This window comes from Bombina bombina, chromosome 6, assembly GCF_027579735.1.
Source record: "Bombina bombina isolate aBomBom1 chromosome 6, aBomBom1.pri, whole genome shotgun sequence".
NCBI classification, from domain to species: domain Eukaryota; kingdom Metazoa; phylum Chordata; class Amphibia; order Anura; family Bombinatoridae; genus Bombina; species Bombina bombina.
In genome coordinates, this window is record NC_069504.1 from 542767601 (window position 1) to 542787705 (window position 20105).

At 38.0% G+C, this 20105-nt stretch overlaps 1 protein-coding gene across 2 annotated transcripts in view; it reads left to right on the forward strand.

Annotated features, from left to right (window-relative positions):
• Positions 1–20105, forward strand: part of DMXL2 (Dmx like 2) — a 641271-nt gene that overhangs the window by 190802 nt on the left and 430364 nt on the right. For both annotated transcript variants that reach the window (XM_053717470.1, XM_053717469.1), the window contains exon 7: positions 15943–16118. In XM_053717470.1, coding sequence (XP_053573445.1) covers positions 15943–16118 — 176 coding nt within the window. The remainder of the gene's footprint in view (positions 1–15942; positions 16119–20105) is intronic.

Sequence of the window (20105 nt, forward strand, 5' to 3'; positions counted from 1 at the left end):
TATCTTATACATCTGGGAGCAGCGGAAGTCATAGTTCATATAAGATCTTTCACAAATGGTATGATATGTTAATTGTTGATTTCTCCTGTTAAGTGTGGTCAGTCCACGGGTCATCATTACTTCTGGGATATTAACTCCTCCCCAACAGGAAGTGCAAGAGGATCACCCAGCAGAGCTGCTATATAGCTCCTCCCCTCTACGTCACACCCAGTCATTCTCTTGCACCCAACTAATAGATAGGATGTGTGAGAGGACTGTTTTTGGGAGAAAGGTTCTTCAGGCAGTGGTTCCTTCCGTATAAAGAGCCTGCCTGTCCCTCCCGTCATCCGTGTACTTTAGCTTTGGTATTGGTATCCCAGAAGTAATGATGACCCGTGGACTGACCACACTTAACAGGAGAAAACAAAATTTATGCTTACCTGATAAATTCCTTTCTCCTGTAGTGTGGTCAGTCCACGGCCCGCCCTGTTTTTTATGGCAGGTCTAAATTTTTTAATTATACTCCAGTCACCACTGCACCCTTTGGCTTCTCGTTTCTCGTTGGTTCTCGGTCAAATGACTGGGTGTGACGTAGAGGGGAGGAGCTATATAGCAGCTCTGCTGGGTGATCCTCTTGCACTTCCTGTTGGGGAGGAGTTAATATCCCAGAAGTAATGATGACCCGTGGACTGACCACACTACAGGAGAAAGGAATTTATCAGGTAAGCATAAATTTTGTTTTAGTATTACCTGGTTGGAGTTGAGCTGACGTAGCACTGTTAACTTTTTGTTGGAAATATTTCTTATTGTAATGACCAGATATATGACACAAGATACTTTTGTCAAGGTCTTCACGTCATGGACGCCCAAATCATTGTGGAAACTCTTATTCTTCTGTACATTATTTGTTCAAGTGTACACTCTTTACAACTCAGCTGGGTTGTATTTATCATCTTTGGAAAATGTATGTATAAATGCAAATTCTGTACACCTGTCTGAAAAAATCAATAAAAACTGTTAATTAAAAAAAAAAAAGTGCTAAAAACCATTCAAACATAAATAAAAGTATTGGAAAATTAAATTCAAGAATTTGAGATTAAACATTTGGGAAATATTAAAGGGACAGTTTACTTCAAAATTGTTATTGTTTAAAAAGATAGATAATCCCTTTATTACCTGTTCCCTAGTTTTGCATAGCCAACACTGATAAAGGGACAGTCAAGTCAAAATTCATGATTTAGATGGAGCACACAATTTTAAACAACTTTGCAGTTCACTTCCATTATCTAATTGTGCACAATCATTTTTATATGCATACTTTCTGAGGCACCAGCTCCTACTGAGCATTTGCAAGATTCACAGGATATATGTATATGCATTTTGTGATTGGCTGATGGCTGTCACATGATGCATTAGGAAAGGAAATGCAACTGACTTTTACATTTATCAGAACAAAATCTACTACTCATTCAAATTCAAACTAAGTTCTTTTGCATTGTCTTTTTTATTATGCATTTATTGCTTATGCACTTCTACTTTGTTTAGTGGTCCTTTAAATTAATACACTTTTTTTTACCTCTATGATTACCTGTATCTAAGCCCCTGCAGGCTCTTGTGCACCCATTATTATTCTCCACGGGAATGAGCACAATTTTATCTATGACACACAACTCTGTCTGGCTATAGTGCAACGTTGTAAACTAAAACTAAGCACTGAGATAAGGGGTGGCCTGCAGGGGCTCAGAAACTGGCAATATTTGAGGTTATTAATGTGACAATGTTGGTTATGCAAAGCTGGGGAATGCATAGTAAAGGTGTTATCTTTTTATACAATAAAAACAAATATTTCTCTTTAAATGAAATTACCCAGTACTGGCTGCACAACATATAGATTCAACAACTGTGACTAACAGATCTAAAAATACATTTATTGCAACTGACCTTATACATTTTACACAGAGAAGAGGTGATTAAAATAAATGCTGTTACAACAAGATTTCCAGTAGATTTACTGACTGCATAGTATAAGTCCATCTGCATTAAACAAGGATCTATCTTTTCTTTATGTTTCTTTTAGCTGTTGTTTATATCCATGCTGTCTATCTTATTAGTTCAGCAGAATTATCACTATTTTGTATTGACAAGAGACTATTAGGGCAGAGTTGATAGACTGTACTTCCGAATGAACCTTGTGTATCTTCCTTATCTACAAATTGGAATAAAAAACCTTAGTCATCTTAAAGTCTTACTTTAGATAATGCTGCAAATATCCCCCTTCACCCTTTTCTATATAATGCAGCAGTAACAGTAAAGTTATTTTAAAATTACTTTTGTTTCTGGTCACTTTGAAATGGCTGCCAAGCTCTGCCCACTGATGACATCACAAACTGGGCTGCATTAAAGGCTTCACTAGTTACAAAAGACTCACTTATTGGATTCAACAGAAAGTCAATGCTATTCAGCAGAGTGCATAGATGCAGCCCATATCGTGATGTCATCAGTGAGCTGAGTTTTACAGCCATTTCAAAGTGACCAGAAACAATATTAATTTTAAAATAACTTTTGTACTGTTACTGCCAATTTATTCCTTGCATGTGTACGTGGTGTAGCTGTCTGGTGCAACATTTTCTATGCATAAATACTTCACATACTCCGTTTCAGTCTAATTCTTTGTTGTGACTTTGTCATGGCTAGTCGGTTAAACAGCATCTTCTTCCTGCAAGTTTGTGATTGGTTTCTAATGGTTTAATGTAAATGGGCTGCAGCCCTACCCAGTCTAAATAGTGTATTTCAAATGAGTAGCAGATTTTCTTCTGGCAAATTTCAAAATTAAAGAGACCATCGTAAACACCAAAAATGTTATTGTTTAAAAAGACAATGGCAACCTCACCAGATAAATTCTTGTAATAGGTAATTAGGAAGTTTACAGTCTATGCAGAAGTGAGCAGACAATTTGCAACAGTTTTATTAATGTCAGAATTAAACTTTATAATTCAGATGCGAGCAATCAAAAAAACTAAAATCCAGTTTATTTCTGGTTTGAAATTAATTTAATTATCTGGGAATCTTGTGCTGAAACTTATCTCCTTTCCATTAGTTTATGGAGGCTGGCTCATGAGTGTGCAAGTGAATAGAACACTATATAGTAGCATACTTTAACTTTGTTTAACTTTTTTGCAGTGGTTAAACTACAAAACAAAAGTATCTACTCACTATTTTATTGCATTTCACCCTGTTCCTGTAGCTCTTTTCAAATCCATTCTCCGGTTTTTAATATCTTAAAGGTGCCAGATACTAAAGCTCGGCCTCTCCATACTGGGTGCCTCCATCTTGGAGCTCAAGCATTCTCACAACCTGTGACAAAAGCAGTGTTTCGCAGCAGCCTCTATTCTGTGGTGTCACAGTTTGTCTGATCAGATATCAGCGCACTCTGTTGACGATGATTTTTATCATCTGGATCTTATGAGGTCTGCCAATGCATTAATCTGCAATGTACTTGTGTACATTACCAGGATTAATGCCAATAATATGGCACTAGCTGTCTTAACTAGAAGGCTTTATGGCTGAAATTATGGTAAGCTGACATGGTTTCTAAGACCAGACTTCCCCCCTTCCTTTTCAAGGAAGGATTTTATTTGGTCCAGGCATGGACACAATTATTTCAACTGTAACTGGAAGTAAAGCAGCTTTTCTTCCTCAGATTTGCCTCTTAGAAAAGATCTAAGCACTCAATGAAGCCCAGCTCCTCTTCCAAGTCAGGATCTGCAACTCATGGGAGTTATCATTCCAGTTCCTCTTTTAGAACAAGGTCAAGGTTTAAAAATCCCTGAACAAGTTTCTCTGAGTTCCAACCTTCAAAATGGAGACAATCAGAACTAATCCTTCCTCTTGTCCAACACGGCCAATTCATGCCCACCTTAGATTTGAAGGATTAATTCCTTCATATCCCTATTAAAAAGGAGCGTTTTCAGTTTCTTAGATTTGCCTTTCTAGACAAGCATTTCAAGTTTGTTGTCCTTCCGTTCGGTCTGGCTATAGCTCCCAGAATTTTAATAAAATGTTCTAGGATCCCCTTTGCCTTTAATCATTGCTCAATGTGTTTCAGTAACTCCATACCTAGATGATATCTTGGTTCAGGCTCCATCTTTACATTTAGCAATTTCTTATATAAACAAACTTTTTGTTGTTTCTACAATAACATGGATGGAAAATAATCTTCCAAAGTGCTCTCTGTCTCCTCCGATCAGGGTCTCTTTCCTGGGAGTAGTCATAGACTCAACGTTAATAAGGCTATCCTTAACAGATAAGAGTCAACTAAAGTTTCAGTCAACTTGTTCAAAGCTTCAGTTGATTCACAAACATACAGTTGCTCTCTGCATGGAAGCGCTGGATCTGCCAGTGAGTTTGGTCGATTTCAAATAACATCTCTTCAACTTTGCGTGCAAAGAGTCAGTGGTGCAAGGATTATGACCAGCTCTCCCAAAAGATTCTATTAAATCCTGTAACAAAGAGATCTCTTTTGTGGTGGATAGATCATCAGTCCATTTCTCAAGGAGCTTCCTTTCTTCATCCATCTTGGACTATAATCACAAAAGATGCAAGTCTCTCAGGTTGGGGCACAGTATGAGGTCTCAGGAGAGTGCAGAGAGTTTGGTCTTTTCAGGAGGCGAGGGTACTAATAAATGTTTTGGAACTCTGTGTGATTTTTATGGCCCTTTAGAGCTGGCCTTTTCTGAAGAAAGAGTTTTCAATTGGACAATGTCACGGTTTTGGCATATATCAATCATCAATAAGCAACTCGTTCTTTAACAATGTAGGAGTTATCACAAATTCTCCAATGGGCAGATTCGCATTCCAGATGTGAACAACTGGGAAGCAGAGTATCTGTTCATCTAGGGGAATGGTCTCTTCATTTGGATGTCTTCAGTCAGACTGTCAACAAGTGGGGTCTTCCCGAGGATAAAATTAATGGCTTCATCCATATTGGTACCAGTATTTTACTGTATGTTAACTCCTGTACAAAAATCCACATTATCAATTACGGTAACAGTATCTTTATAGTTTTTTTTTTCATGAGTATGGTAAATTATGGTAGAAAGTTGCTTAAAATTGCATGATCTATCTGAATCATGAAAGAAAAAAATTTGGGTTTAGTACCGGTATCCCTTTAACCCGGATTTTCACGATGCTGCAAATGGTCTAACACAGTTGTCTACCGGTAATTTGCAGCATGTGTCCTGGAGTCTTTGACATTGGTGCCCTTCTATGCTGAATACTGGCTGCAGCGCAATGCATACCTCCCAACATTTCAAAATCAAAAATAGGGACCCCCCCCAACTGAGCAGAAATGTGATATGTGGTGGACAACAGCAGGGATACAGAGTTGCTTAACCAAAAAAAAAAGTACCAGTATAAGCACATACATGCACACACATACCATATGACAAATTTTAACAATCAAGTGCAACTCTGCCTGAAAGGCACACTGTGAGATAAGCAGCATATTAGAATATGCAGATCTGCTCACATGATGACCTGCAGACACAGACTGACGTGTTTTTGTTGTTGTTTTTTTAATAGGGGGACCAGGTAATCACATCAAGCCTAACAAAATTAAGCTGCAATGTTTGCAAGTGATTGAGATCAGCACTTCCAAATTGTGTAAGCAGAGTCCTAATGTAGGGTGTCAGCTCCCAGGGGGATCATTTTCCACTTCCCCAAGAGTATAGAATAAAACAAAGGTAACATGCTGCACTCCTTAGTATGGTAATTTCGAATGTGAAAAAAAAAAAACTTTATTCAGGCATTAAAGCTATAATGGCTAAATAAAGGCTTTTTCACATTTGAAATTACCATACTAAGGAGTGCAGCATCTTTCCTTTGTTATATTTTAACAGACCAGTATTAAAGCTGTAATTTTTATCTACGGTAATACAGTAGTACGTTTTTTTTAATCAGGTATGATGTGAGGGGGGAAAAAAAAACAGTTTCTTACCAATATCAGAGGCAAAACTGACTAACATGGGACATCCTGTGCTCCGCCCACTTCCTCCCTACCCAGACTGCAATAACCATAAGGCCATAGGGTGAACCTGTCATGTTTCAACACTGTTCCTTTAAATGGCCAATTACCGGTACATTTCAAATCTCTTTTTAAGGCCCTCCTTCTTAACATGCTTAGTTACCGTAACTTGCATACTGCCTTTCTGCAGATTCCTTTAATCACCCTATAATCATCCTCCTTGAACCTAAGTACCGGTAGTTGTATCAACTATTCCAGATAAGCTAATAACGGACTCTGCATACCTTTCCGTTCAGCACACAGCTCCTACTGTGATGACATCATCAGCTACAGCCACAGCCACATCTGCCGCTCCGTCCCTGCAAAGCATGTGAAAGAAGCATTTAGCAACGTCTTCGGTTCACTCCTAGAAGACTGCTAATGCTTAGTTGCAGGTATTGGTAACATTCCAATAGGAGCTTGGTCTTCCTCCTGCAAGTTTGGTCCAAGGAGCGTTCGTTTAGATACTCGCTCATGGATCACTACTGGACTACTGGTGCACAATAATTCTCTACCCATATTACTGTATAAGTTACCGGTACATTCCTTATTTACGGTACTATACTAGGCAATATTAAGCAGAAAAAAAAGCCAAAAAATGAGGCTTCTGTAGAACAAATGTGTAATCCAGCAATATGGTCTTCCCTACATACCTTTTACAAAATTTTACAACTTTCCATTTTTGCTTCTTTAGAAGTGGGTTTTGGTAGGAAAGTTCTCTAAAAAGCAGTGTCTGGAAATTGAGTACTTTGAATCTTTGCCTCCTCCTAGTGGTCAAGAGTTGAATTTCAGATGTAATGGACTTGTTTACTTCTCACCACCTCAAAAGGTAAGCTTCATTTAAAAAAATAAATAATAAATCATGATTCATGACTTAGCTATTTACTTTTATTATCAATTTTGCTTTGTTCTCTTACTATACCTTGTTTAAGGAGCAGCAATTCACTACTGGGAACTAGCTGAACACATTTGTTAGTCAATGACAGGAGCTATATTTGTGTAAGCACCAATCAGCTGTTTGCTCCCAACTCCTGAGCCTACCTAGGTATCCTAATTTACCAAAGTATACCATGAGAATTAAGCAAATTAGATACTAGTACATTAGAACGTTGTTTTAAAATTGTATACTCTATATGTGTCATGAAGTACACATTGTGGGTTTCATGTCCATTTGATGTACTTCATGCTAATGCTGAAAAGTATTTTGAGTCTGTGGTTGATATATAATCTAAATATGAGTAGTTCAGTATTCCCTACATAAATAAGATGTTTTGTATGGCATGTTTGTTACTAAATAGTAGTTGACGGCGAGAGTTTTCACGTAGTTGCGTCATCTATGACGCTCATGTTTTGTTGCAGACGTTTTTGGCGCCAAAAAAATTGTCAGTTGTGGGCGTCATAATTGGCGCCAGTTTTTTTGACATTATTTAAGTCTGTTTCTTTTTGCTTCTAGTTCCTAGAGGCTTGTTCTGTTTGCTTTTTTTTCCCATTCCTGAAACTGTCATTTAAGGAATTTGATAATTTTGCTTTATATGTTGTTTTTTTTTCTATTACATATTGCAAGATGTCGCAATCTGACCCTGTATCAGAATCTACTTCTGGAAATCTGCTGCCTGATGTCGGTTCTACCAAAGCTAAGTGCATTTGTTGTAAACTTGTGGTAACTGTTCCTCCGGCTGTAGTTTGTTGTCATGATAAACTTTCAAAAGCTGATAATATTTCCATTAGTAGTAGTCCATTACCTGTTGTTGTTCCTTCAACATCTAATGTTCAAGATATTCCTGTTAATGTAAGAGAATTTGTTTCTAATTCTATTCAGAAGACTCTGTCTGTTATACCACCTTCTAATAAACGTAAAAGGTCTTTTAAAACTTCTCATAAATCAGATGAATTTTTAAATGACCGCCAACATTCTGATTTATCTATCTCTGATGAGGATCTATCTGGTTCAGAAGATTCTGCCTCAGATATTGACACTGACAAATCTTCATACTTATTTAAAAATGGAGTATATTCGTTCCTTATTAAAGGAGGTGTTGATTGCATTAGATATGGAGGAGACTAGTCCTCTTGATATTAAAACCAGTAAACGTTTAAATTCGTTTTTTTAACCTCATGTAGTTATTCCAGAGGTTTTTCCAATTCCTGATGCTATTTCAGATGTAATTTCTAGGGAATGGAATAGTTTGGGTACTTCATTTACTCCTTCTTTAAGGTTTAAGAGACTGTACCCTTTGCCGGCTGATAGATTGGAGTTTTGGGAAAAATCCACAAAGTTGATGGGGCTATCTCTACTCTTGCTAAACGTACTACTATTCCTACGGCAGATAGTACTTCTTTTAAAGATCCTTTAGATAGGAAGCTTGAATCTTTTCTAAGGAAGGCTTATTTATGTTCAGGTAATCTTCTTAGGCCTGCTATTTCTTTGGCTGATGTTGCTGCAGCTTCAACTTTTTGGTTGGAGGCTTTAGCGCAACAAGTACCAGATCATAATGTGTATAGCATTGTTAAGCTTCTTCAACATGCTAATAATTTAATTTGTGATGCCATTTTTGATGTCATTAGAATTGATGTCAGGTATATGTCTTTAGCTATTTTAGCTAGAAGAGCTTTATGGCTTAAATCTTGGAATGCTGATATGACTTCTAAGTCAACATTGCTATCTCTTTCTTTCCAAGGTAATAAATTATTTGGTTCTCAGTTGGATTCTATTATTTCAACTGTCACTGGGGGGAAGGGAGCTTTTTTTGCCTCAGGATAAAAAATCTAAGGGCAAATTTAGGGCTGCTAACCGTTTTCGTTCCTTTCGTCAGAATAAGGAACAGAAGCCTGACCCTTCCCCTAAAGGAACGGTTTCCAATTGGAAGCCTTCTCCAGTCTGGAATAAATCCAAGCCTTTTAGAAAATCAAAACCAGCCCCAAAGTCTGCATGAAGGTGCGGCCCTTATTCCAGCACAGCCCTCCTTGGATTCAGAACATTGTTTCTCAAGGATACAGAATAGGTTTCAAGGTAAGACCGCCTGTGAGAAGGTTCTTTCTCTCACGCATTCCAATAAACGCAGTATAGGCTCAGGCTTTTCTGAAATGTGTTTCAGACCTGGAGTCATCTGGGGTAATTGTACCAGTTAAAATGGGGAGAGAGTAAGCGCTAAAAAACTTAAAAGGCTAGTAAAAAGTACATTTTAATACATATAAAAATTTACAAATGGCAATCAGACGCATGGATCCATGTCTGACTTAACAAAAAAAATATATAATAAACAAATCTAAAAGTATCTAAAAATATCCAATGGAGTAAAGCATGTGACGCTGACTTAGTGAGCCAGTGATGAGGAGTTAGGACATGTACATCCAATAATATAAACAACCTAAGTGAGTGATTGAGTGCACACAATAGCTGTCAACAAAGAAAAATAGCATTCACAAAAAATAGTGTTCACAAAAATTGGCGTACATAAAAAATGTTCAAATGTTCAACCGGTTATATGTAAGTGAATCCAGTAGTGTTTCCTCCAAAGTGACGTGTAGAAATATAACGTGAAGTCAATAATAGTAGAATGTAAACGTTGAGTGGGTCAAATTAATGTGGTTCAGCTTCTAAATTAAAAAATTGTAAATCCGTGAGGTGTATAAAAATAAAAATAACTTTTGAAAAAAATCCATGTGGAAAACTTGAATTCAAATGATAAACAAAGGTCAAAAATCAAAAGACAAAAATAAAAAGACAAAAATATCAAGACAAAAATAGAAAATCAGTGATAATATTAAAAAGCACTAAAGATCTAGTGAAAACAAATCCTTAATTCAGATGTTAAAAATCCTTGGTAAGATCCATAACAAACAAATACATCGATAAAATACCTAAAAGGGAACAAAAGAGAAACAAATAGTGCAACACTGTATATGATATATGATATAGGTAATTAAAACCAAGCTCACCAGTATGCCAACGCGTTTCGGCCTAGACTAGACCTTTCTCAAGACTATACTGTATCAGAAAATCTGGGAGCTTTAAGTAGGGTCAGTGTTGAAATGATTGGTGCTGTTTTGGCGCCATTTTTAGAGGCACCTCCCTTTCCTGTTTCACCCATTGCATCTCTGGGATATGTCCTGTGTTGTGTTTCCTGTTTCACCCATTGTATCTCTGGGATATTTCCTATGTTATGTTTATGTTTTCCCATCTTAAAGGTCAATTGGTTCCTATTATTGCCACAAATTCTAGTATAAATCTAGATTTTCCTATTTATTTGTTTTTTATTTTCATTATTAGGTAATAGTAGCGTTTTGTCAATGTTGTTATTATTATATTCTGTGTTAACTCCGTTAGTTTTCTGGGCGGGTTTCCCCTTTCTTTGGGCTCAAATTGCTTATTTATTTACATGGACTGGTTCTCATTTATGAATTGCCCCTGTTGATGTCAAAAACTTAATTTCCAATGCGATCTTATTTTGAAAATTGCTATGACCGGAAGTGGCCTGGTATCGCGGCGGCAACTTCCGTTTTAGCTTTTGGGAGACATAGTTTATTCGATTCACCGGTCTCTATCATGTGACCGGAAGTTCTTTAGTCCACCGGTCTGCATCATGTGACCGGAAGGTGCAGCATCATATTCCCCATTGACGTATGGGATATGTAGTTCCCTCATTTATTAGGACTGCAGATCTTTCTCAGATGTTCGGTATTACCCGATCTTACTATGGCTCATTGTCTCTATGTGTCTATAACATATAATGTCAGGGTCAATGTGCCAATATGTAATAGAATCGGTTACTGGGAATAGTCAATTCTTTGATTAATGTATGTAATTTCTTACGATGCTGATCTGTCACTGCTTATAGTAAAACTGCTTCTAATAAAACTCGCTATGTTAATTCTAAGCACATTCTTGGATCCTAATAAAACTCACTTTCTTAATTCTAGGCACATTCTTGGATCCTAATATTGAATAGCTTTACAATTTACTTTTATTTGTTCATACTTTCGTAATGGATAGCCGTTTCACTGCTTCCTTCTAGTTCTTTTGAAAATAAAGCCTATGGGTATTCTCATCTAGAACGGGGTCTGGGGGTTTTATTCAAATCTGTTCATTGTACCAAAGAAAGAGAATTCTTTCAGACCAGTTCTGGACCTAAAAATTTTGAATCGTTATGTAAGGATACCAACATTCAAAATGGTGACTATAAGGACTATTCTGCCTTTTGTTCAGCATATCTTCATATTCCAATTCATCCAGATCACTATCCGTTCCTGAGATTCTCTTTTCTAGCCAAGCATTACCAGTTTGTTGCTCTTCCTTTTGGCCTAGCAACAGCTCCAAGGATCTTCTCAAAGGTTCTCAGTGCCCTTCTCTCTGTAATAAGAGAGCGGGGTATTGCGGTGTTTCCTTATTTGGACGATATCTTGGTACTTGCTCAGTCTTTACATTCTGCAGAATCTCACACGAATCAACTCGTGTTGTTTCTTCAAAAACATGGTTGGAGGATCAATTTACCAAAAAGTTCCTTGATTCCTCAGACAAGGGTAACTTTTTTTGGATTCCAAATAGATTCAGTATCCATGACTTTGTCTCTAACAGACAAAAGACGTCTGAAATTGGTTTCAGCTTGTTGGAACCTTCAGTCTCGGTCATTCCCTTCAGTAGCTATGTGCATGGAAGTTTTAGGTCTCATGACTGCAGCATCGGACGCGATCCCCTTTGCTCGTTTTCACATGAGACCTCTTCAGCTTTGTATGCTGAACCTTTGGTGCAGGGATTATACAAATATATCACAATTGATATTCTTAAATCCCAATACTCGACTATCTCTGACTTGGTGGTTAAATTACCACCGTTTAGTTCAAGGGGCCTCTTTTGTTCGTCCAACCTGGACTGTGATTTCAACAGATGCGAGTCTTTCAGGTTGGGGAGCTGTCTGGGGATCTCTGACAGGGCAGGGGGTTTAGAAATCTCAAGAGGCGAGATTACCAATCAATATTTTGGAACTCCATGCGATTTTCAGAGCTCTTCAGTTCTGGCCTCTTCTGAAGAGAGAATAGTTTATTTGTTTTCAGATAGACAATGTCACAACCGTGGCGTATGTCAATCATCAAGGTGGGACTCGCAGTCCTCAGGAAAGGAAGTATCTCGGATACTTGCATGGGCGGAATCCAGCTCCTGTCTAATCTCTGCGGTCCATATCCCAGGTATAGACAATTGGGAAGCGGATTATCTCAGTCGCCAGACTTTACATCCGGAAGAATGGTCTCTTCACCCAGAGGTCTTTCTTCAGATTGTTCAGATATGGGGGCTTCCAGAAATAGATCTGATGGCTTCTCATCTAAACAGGAAACTTCCCAAGTATCTGTCCAGATCCAGGGATCCTCAGGCGGAAGCAGTGGATGCGTTGTCACTTCCTTGGAATGATCAACCTGCTTATATCTTTCCGCCTCTAGTTCTTCTTCCACGAGTGATTTCCAAAATCATAATGGAACGTTCGTTTGTTCTGCTGGTGGCTCCAGCATGGCCACACAGGTTTTGGTATGTGGATCTTGTTCGGATGTCCAGTTGCCAACCTTGGCCACTTCCGTTAAGGTCAGACCTTCTATCTCAAGGTCCGTTTTTACATCAGGATCTCAAATCATTAAATTTGAAGGTATGGAGATTGAACGCTTAGTGCTTAGTCATAGAGGTTTCTCTGACTCAGTGATCAATACTATGTTGCAGGCTCGTAAATCTGTGTCTAGAAAGATTTATTACCGAGTTTGGAAGACTTACATTTCATGGTGTTCCTCTCATAAGTTTTCTTGGCATTCTTTTAGAATTCCTAGAATTTTACAGTTTCTTCAGGATGGTTTGGATAAGGGTTTGTCCGCAAGTTCCTTGAAAGGACAAATCTCTGCTATTTCTGTTCTGTTTCACAGAAAAATTGCTAATCTTCCTGACATTTGTTGTTTTGTACAGGCTTTGGTTCGTATCAAGCCTGTCATTAAGTCAATCTCTCCTCCTTGGAGTCTTAATTTGGTTTTGAGAGCTTTACAGGCTCCTCCGTTTGAGCCTATGCATTCTCTGGATATTAAGTTACTTTCTTGGAAAGTATTGTTTCTTTTGGCTATCTCTTCTGCTAGAAGAGTTTCTGAATTATCTGCTCTTTCTTGTGAATCTCCTTTTCTGATTTTTCATTAGGATAAGGCGGTTTTGCAGACTTCATTTAAATTTTTACCTAAGGTTGTGAATTCCAACAACATTAGTAGAGAAATTGTTGTCCCTTCGTTGTGTCCTAATCCTAAGAATTCTTTGGAAAGATCTTTGCATTCTTTGGATGTGGTAAGAGCTTTGAAATATTATGTTGAAGCTACTTAAGATTTCAGAAAGAATTCTAGTCTGTTATCTTTTCTGGTCCTAAGAAAGGTCAGAAAGCTTCTGCTATTACTTTGGCTTCTTGGTTAAAACTTTTGATTCATCATGCTTATGTGGAGTCGGGTAAATCCCTGCCTCAGAGGATTACGGCTCATTCTACTAGGTCAGTTTCTACTTCCTGGGCTTTTAAGAATGAAGCTTCTGTTGATCAGATTTGCAAAGCAGCAACTTGGTCTTCTTTGCATACTTTTACTAAATTCTACCATTTTGATGTTTTCTTTTCTTCAGAAGCAGTTTTTGGTAGAAAAGTTCTTCAGGCAGCTTTTTCAGTTTGATTCTTCTGCTTATAATTTCAGTTTTTTTCATTATAATATTAAAAATTTTTGATTTGGGTTGTGGATTCTTTTTTCAGCGGAATTGGCTGTCTTTATTTTTATCCCTCCCTCTCTAGTGACTCTTGCGTGGAGTTCCACATCTTGGGTATTTGCTATCCCATACGTCACTATCTCATGGACTTTTGCCAATTACATGAAACAAAACATAATTTATGTAAGAACTTACCCGATAAATTCATTTCTTTCATATTGACAAGAGTCCATGAGGCCCACCCTTTTTATGGTGGTTATGATTTTTTTGTATAAATCATTCCAATTCCTTGTTGATGCTTTCACTCCTTTCTTATCACCCCACTTCTTGGCTATTCGTTAAACTGAATTGTGGGTGTGGTGGGGGTGTATTTATAGGCATTTTGAGGTTTGGGAAACTTTGCCCCTCCTGGTAGGAATGTATATCCCATACGTCACTAGCTCATGGACCCTTGCCAATATGAAAGAAATTAATTTATCAGGTAAGTTCTTACATAAATTATGTTTTTTCTTTGCATAAATGTTTTGCAGATGATCCATTTATATAGCCCATCTGGGGGTGTTTTTGTAACAATGTATAGTTTTGCTTATTTTTTTAATAACATTGTGCAGATTATCAGACTCCTAACCAAGCCCCTCAGTGTCAGAAGTATATGCGCTTTTCCAGTCTACTGCTGGCTTCTGTTTGTATAATCTGTCTTCATATGCAGGGAAGGGGGGAGTGGCTGCAATTTAGCCACTTTCCCTGGGTGTTCCTATTTATCTAATCAACAGTGCTAAACTTGAAGCTTCTAAGTAAGTTTTTAAAAGGTTTTATACTGTATTTTTATATCAGTATCTGTGCATATTATTCTTAATAGTAGTGTCTATTACATGCAGTTATATGAAAATTAGTGTATACTGTCCCTTTAATGTGTTAATGTCTATGAAAACAATGGGAGCTACTATATATATATATATATATATATATATATATATATATATATATATATTTATCATTTTATATTGCCATTTAAAGTGTTTAATTTCCCACATGTGAAACCCACATCTGTTTCTGTCTCAACTCAAAAAACACATTTCCAATTTACTTATATCATCTTATTTACGTTATACTCTTAGTTAGTGTATCGGGCAAGCCAGTAACAGGAGGCATTTATGTGCAGCAACTAATCAGCAGCTCCTGAGTCTACCTAGTTATCCTTTTCAACAAAGGATATCAAGAGAACAAAATAAATTAGATAATAGAAATGAATAGGAAAGTTGTTTAAAATCACATGCTCTGAACCATTAAAGAAAAAAATGGGTTTTATGTCCCTTTAAATGGATTGGACAGGACATGCAATTTTAAACAACAAATTTTATTTTTATGTAGCTATCTTGTAGCAGTGTTTGCAACAATGTTTATAGTAATTGTATACATCATTGCAAATACTTCTACATCTCTTTGTTAAAGGATAGCAAGAGAACAAAGCAAATTTGATGATATGACTAAATTGTTGTTTAAATTTGCATTCACCATCTGAATCATGGACATTTGATTTTGACTTTACTGTCCCTTTAAACACATAAAGCCAGAAATGCAACACTGATCAGGAGCTGAACATATCCTGTGAGTCAGTTTGTGCAGCATATGTGCATTGCTATGAAAGCAATAGTGCAATAAAACAATGCTGTAACACCTTAAATGGATTTTGTAGGTTGTTGAGACAATATTACTTCTGTACAGTTTATAGCATTAGTCTAATTTAAAGGGATATGAAACCCAAAATTCAGAATTCAGAAAGAACAAACAATTTTAAACAACTTTCCAATTTACTTCTATTCTATTTCTTCATTCCCTTGGTATTCTTTGTTTAAGGAGCAGCAATGCACTACTGGGAGTAAGCTGACAACCAATAGCAAGATGCATATATGTGCAGCCACCAATCAGCAGCTTCTGAGTCTACCTAGGTATACTTTTCAACAAGGGATAGAAAGAGAACAAAACAAATTAAATACTTGAAATATATTGGAAAGTTATTTAAAATTGCATGCACTATCTAAATCATGAAAGAAAGTGATTGGGTTTCATGTCTCTTTAATGCTGAATAAAAGAATAGGAGGCAACATGTTGATAAAGCATTCACCAATAGTGCTTTGTTGTAGATACATGGGAGCAGTTTGATGCCTTAATTTGCTATGTTCTTCATTTCTTTGCATAGGATGACTGTTTGTTAAAGGTTTGGTATCCTCTTACTGGATGGAAATCATCTTTTTTGTCTCAAGAAGACCAGGAAAAGAAAAGCTTCACCGAAGTCCAGTTTTCATTTGTATACTTGGCACATCCTAGGTCAGTCATTGGTTTTTCATGGAGAAACACAAGTCGGTTCATGCCAAGGTAAGAAACTGCACTTCTCAAATTAATTAAAGATATTGGGCTACATTTATGGACCGTCATAAGTCTGCCAAGAGGCCTCATTGCTTATGTTTGAAATTCATTAGGGCTCATTTTAAATATAGCTGATTGGCCAGTAGCTGTTACTTCCATTGACATATATAGTTAATACATGATAACTTGCACAGCAAAGGAGAACTGCTAACAACAAGGAGAAATGATTATTACATCCTCAACTTTGGAAACGTGTTTGCAAAGGGGTTCTGTGAATGCATGCAATTGCTTGTTTAAAGGGACATAATACTCATATGCTAAATCACTTGAAACTGATGCAGCAGAACCGTAAAAAGCTGACAGGAAAATATCACCTGAGCATCTCTATGTAAAAAGGGAAGATATTTTACCTCTCAATCTCCTCAGCTCAGCAGAGTAAGTTCTGTTCAAAAAGTTATAATTCAGCTGCTGCCCAGCTGCAGGTAAAAATAAATAAATGAAGAAATGAACAGCAACCAATCAACATCAGCAGTGCTGAGGTCATGAACTTTTACTGTGATCTCATGAGATTTCACTTAATTCTCATGAGATTTCATTGTAAACTTCCTTACACTGAATAGGGAAATAAGATGAGTGTGCACGAAAGATCGCTCCTTCCGCTGTCCCGGGACAGACATACTGATTTGTTGCTTAGAAGTCCTTTACAATGGGATGTGGCTACTGAGAAACTTTTGAGGTAAAATATCTTTCTCTTGTAAGGTGTATCCAGTCCACGGATCATCCATTACTTGTGGGATATTCTCTTTCCCAACAGGAAGTTGCAAGAAGATCACCCACAGCAGAGCTGTCTATATAGCTCCTCCCCTAACTGCCACCCCCAGTCATTCTCTTGCAACTCTTGACAAGCATGGAAGCAGTAAGAGAGATGTGGTGAAATGTAGTTGTTTTTTCTTCAATTCAAGAGTTTGTTATTTTTAAATGGTACCGGAGTTGTACTATTTTGGTCCCAGACAGAAAATAGAAGAAGAATCTGCCTGTGGTCTCTAATGATCTTAGCAGGTTGTAACTAAGATCCATTGCTGTTCTCACACATAACTGAAGAGAGAGGTAACTTCAGCTGGGGAATGGCGTGCAGGTTATCCTGCTATGAGGTATGTGCAGTTTAATTTTTTTCTAGAGGAATGTAAATGCTAGAAAATGCTGCTGATACCAGATTTATTTAAGGTAAGCCTGATTACAGTGATTTAATAGCGACTGGTATCATGCTTACTGTCAGAGGTAATACTCTTATTATTTTTCAATTCCTGTCATATAAAACGTTTGCTGGGAGTGCTTAAACGTTTTTTTATATATGTTTTGGTGATAAAACTTTATTGGGGCGTAGTTTTTTCCACATGGCTGGCTTAAATTTGCCTAGAAACAGTTTTCTTAGGCCTCCCACTGTGTAGACATGAGTGGGAGGGGTCTAATTTAGTGCTTAATTGCGCAGTAACTTTTGCAGACTGAGACATCCAGCTTCCCTCAAGGAGTCCCCTGAATGCTAATAGGACCTCTCTAAAGGGTTTTTAGGCTTTCCAAAGTCGTTTGTATGGCAAGGTAGGGCCACAGCAGAGCTGTGGCAGTTTGTTGTGACTGTTAAAAAACGTCTATATTGTTTTTTTGATCCGTTTTTTAAACTAAGGGGTTAATCATCCATTTGCAAGTGGGTGCAATGCTCTTTTAGCTTATTATACACACTGTAAAAATTTCGTTTGATTTACTGCTTTTTTTCACTGTTTTTCAAATTCTGACCTTTTTTATTTTTCTTAAAGGCACAGTACCGTTTTTATTTTTTGCTTGTTAACTTGCTTTAAAGTGTTTTCCAAGCTTGCTGGTCTCATTGCTAGTCTGTTTAAACATGTCTGACATAGAGGAAACTCCTTGTTCATTATGTTTAGAAGCCATGGTGGAACCCCCTCTTAGAATGTGTACCAAATGTTCTGATTTCACTTTAAGTAATAAAGACCATATTCTGTCTTTAAAAAATTTATCACCAGAGGAATCTGATGAGAGGGAAGTTATGCCGACTAACTTGCCCCACGTGTCAGAACCTTTAAATCCCGCTCAAGGGACTCACGCTCAAGAGGCGCCAAGTACATCTAGCGCGCCCATGGCGTTTTCTTTACAAGACATGGCGGCAGTCATGGATAATACACTGTCAGCGGTATTATCCAGACTACCTGGGTTACGAGGAAAGCGAGACAGCTCTGGAGTTAGAAGAAATACAGAGCATACTGACGCTTTAGTAGCTATGTTCTGATACCCCTTCACAATATGCAGAAGCTGAGGATGGAGAGCTTCTTTCTGTGGGTGATTTTTCTGACTCAGGGAAGAGGATTCAACCTGATTCTGAAGTATCAACATTTAAATTTAAGCTTGAACACCTCCGCGTGTTGCTCAGGGAGGTTTTAGCTGCTCTGAATGACTGTGATACAATTGCAGTGCCAGAGAAATTGTGTAGATTGGATAAATACTGTGCAGTACCTGTTTACACTGATGTTTTTCCAATACCTAAAAGGTTTACAGAAATTATTACTAAGGAATGGGATAGACCAGGTGTGCCGTTCTCTCTCTCCCTCCTATTTTTAAGAAAATGTTTCCAATAGATGCCGCCACACGGGACTTATGGCAAACGGTCCCTAAGGTGGAGGGAGCAGTTTCTACACTAGCTAAGCGTACTACTATCCCTGTCGAGGACAGTTGTGCTTTCTTAGATCCAATGGATAAAAAGTTAGAGGGTTACCTTAAGAAAATGTTTATTCAACAAGGTTTTATTCTACAGCCCCTTGCATGCATTGCCCCAGTCACTGCTGCTGCGGCCTTCTGGTTTGAGTCTCTGGAAGAGGCTTTACAGGTAGAGACCCCATTGGATGATATACTTGACAAGCTTAGAGCACTTAAGCTAGCCAATTCTTTTGTTTCTGATGCCATTGTTCATTTGACTAAAATAACGGCTAAGAATTCTGGTTTTGCTATTCAGGCGCGTAGGGCGCTATGGCTTAAATCATGGTCAGCTGACGTTACTTCAAAGTCTAAGCTGCTTAATATTCCCTTCAAGGGGCAGACCATATTCGGGCCTGGTTTGAAGGAGATCATTTCTGATATCACTGGAGGAAAAGGTCATGCCCTTCCTCAGGATAGGTCCAAATCAAGGGCCAAACAGTCTAATTTTCGTGCCTTTCGAAACTTCAAGGCGAGTGCGGCATCAACTTCCTCTAATTCAAAACAAGAGGGAACTTTTGCCCAGTCCGTCGGTCTGGAGACCTAACCAGACTTGGAACAAAGGTAAGCAGGCCCTAAAGCCTGCTGCTGCCTCTAAGACAGCATGAAGGATTGGCCCCCGATCCGGTAACGGATCTAGTAGGGGGCAGACTTTCGCTCTTCGCCCAGGCTTGGGCAAGAGATGTCCAGGATCCCTGGGTGTTGGAAATTGTGTCCCATGGATATCTTCTGGACTTCAGAGCTTTTCCTCCAAAAGGGAGATTTCATCTTTCACAATTATCTGCAAACCAGATAAAGAGAGAGGCATTTTTACACTGTGTTCAAGACCTCCTAGTTATGGGAGTGATCCACCCAGTTCCAAAGGAGGAACAGGGACAAGGATTCTATTCAAATCTGTTTGTGGTTCCCAAAAAAGAGGGAACCTTCAGACCAATCTTAGATCTCAAGATCTTAAACAAATTTCTCAGGGTTCCATCATTCAAGATGGAGACTATTCGTACCATCCTACCTATGATCCAGGAGGGTCAATATATGACTACAGTGGATTTAAAGGATGCTTATCTTCACATTCCGATACACAAAGAGCATCATCAGTTTCTCAGGTTTGCCTTCCTAGACAGGCATTACCAGTTTGTAGCTCTTCCCTTTGGGTTAGCTACAGCCCCATGAATCTTTACGAAGGTTCTGGGGTCACTTCTGGCGGTCCTAAGGCCGCGGGGCATAGCAGTGGCCCCT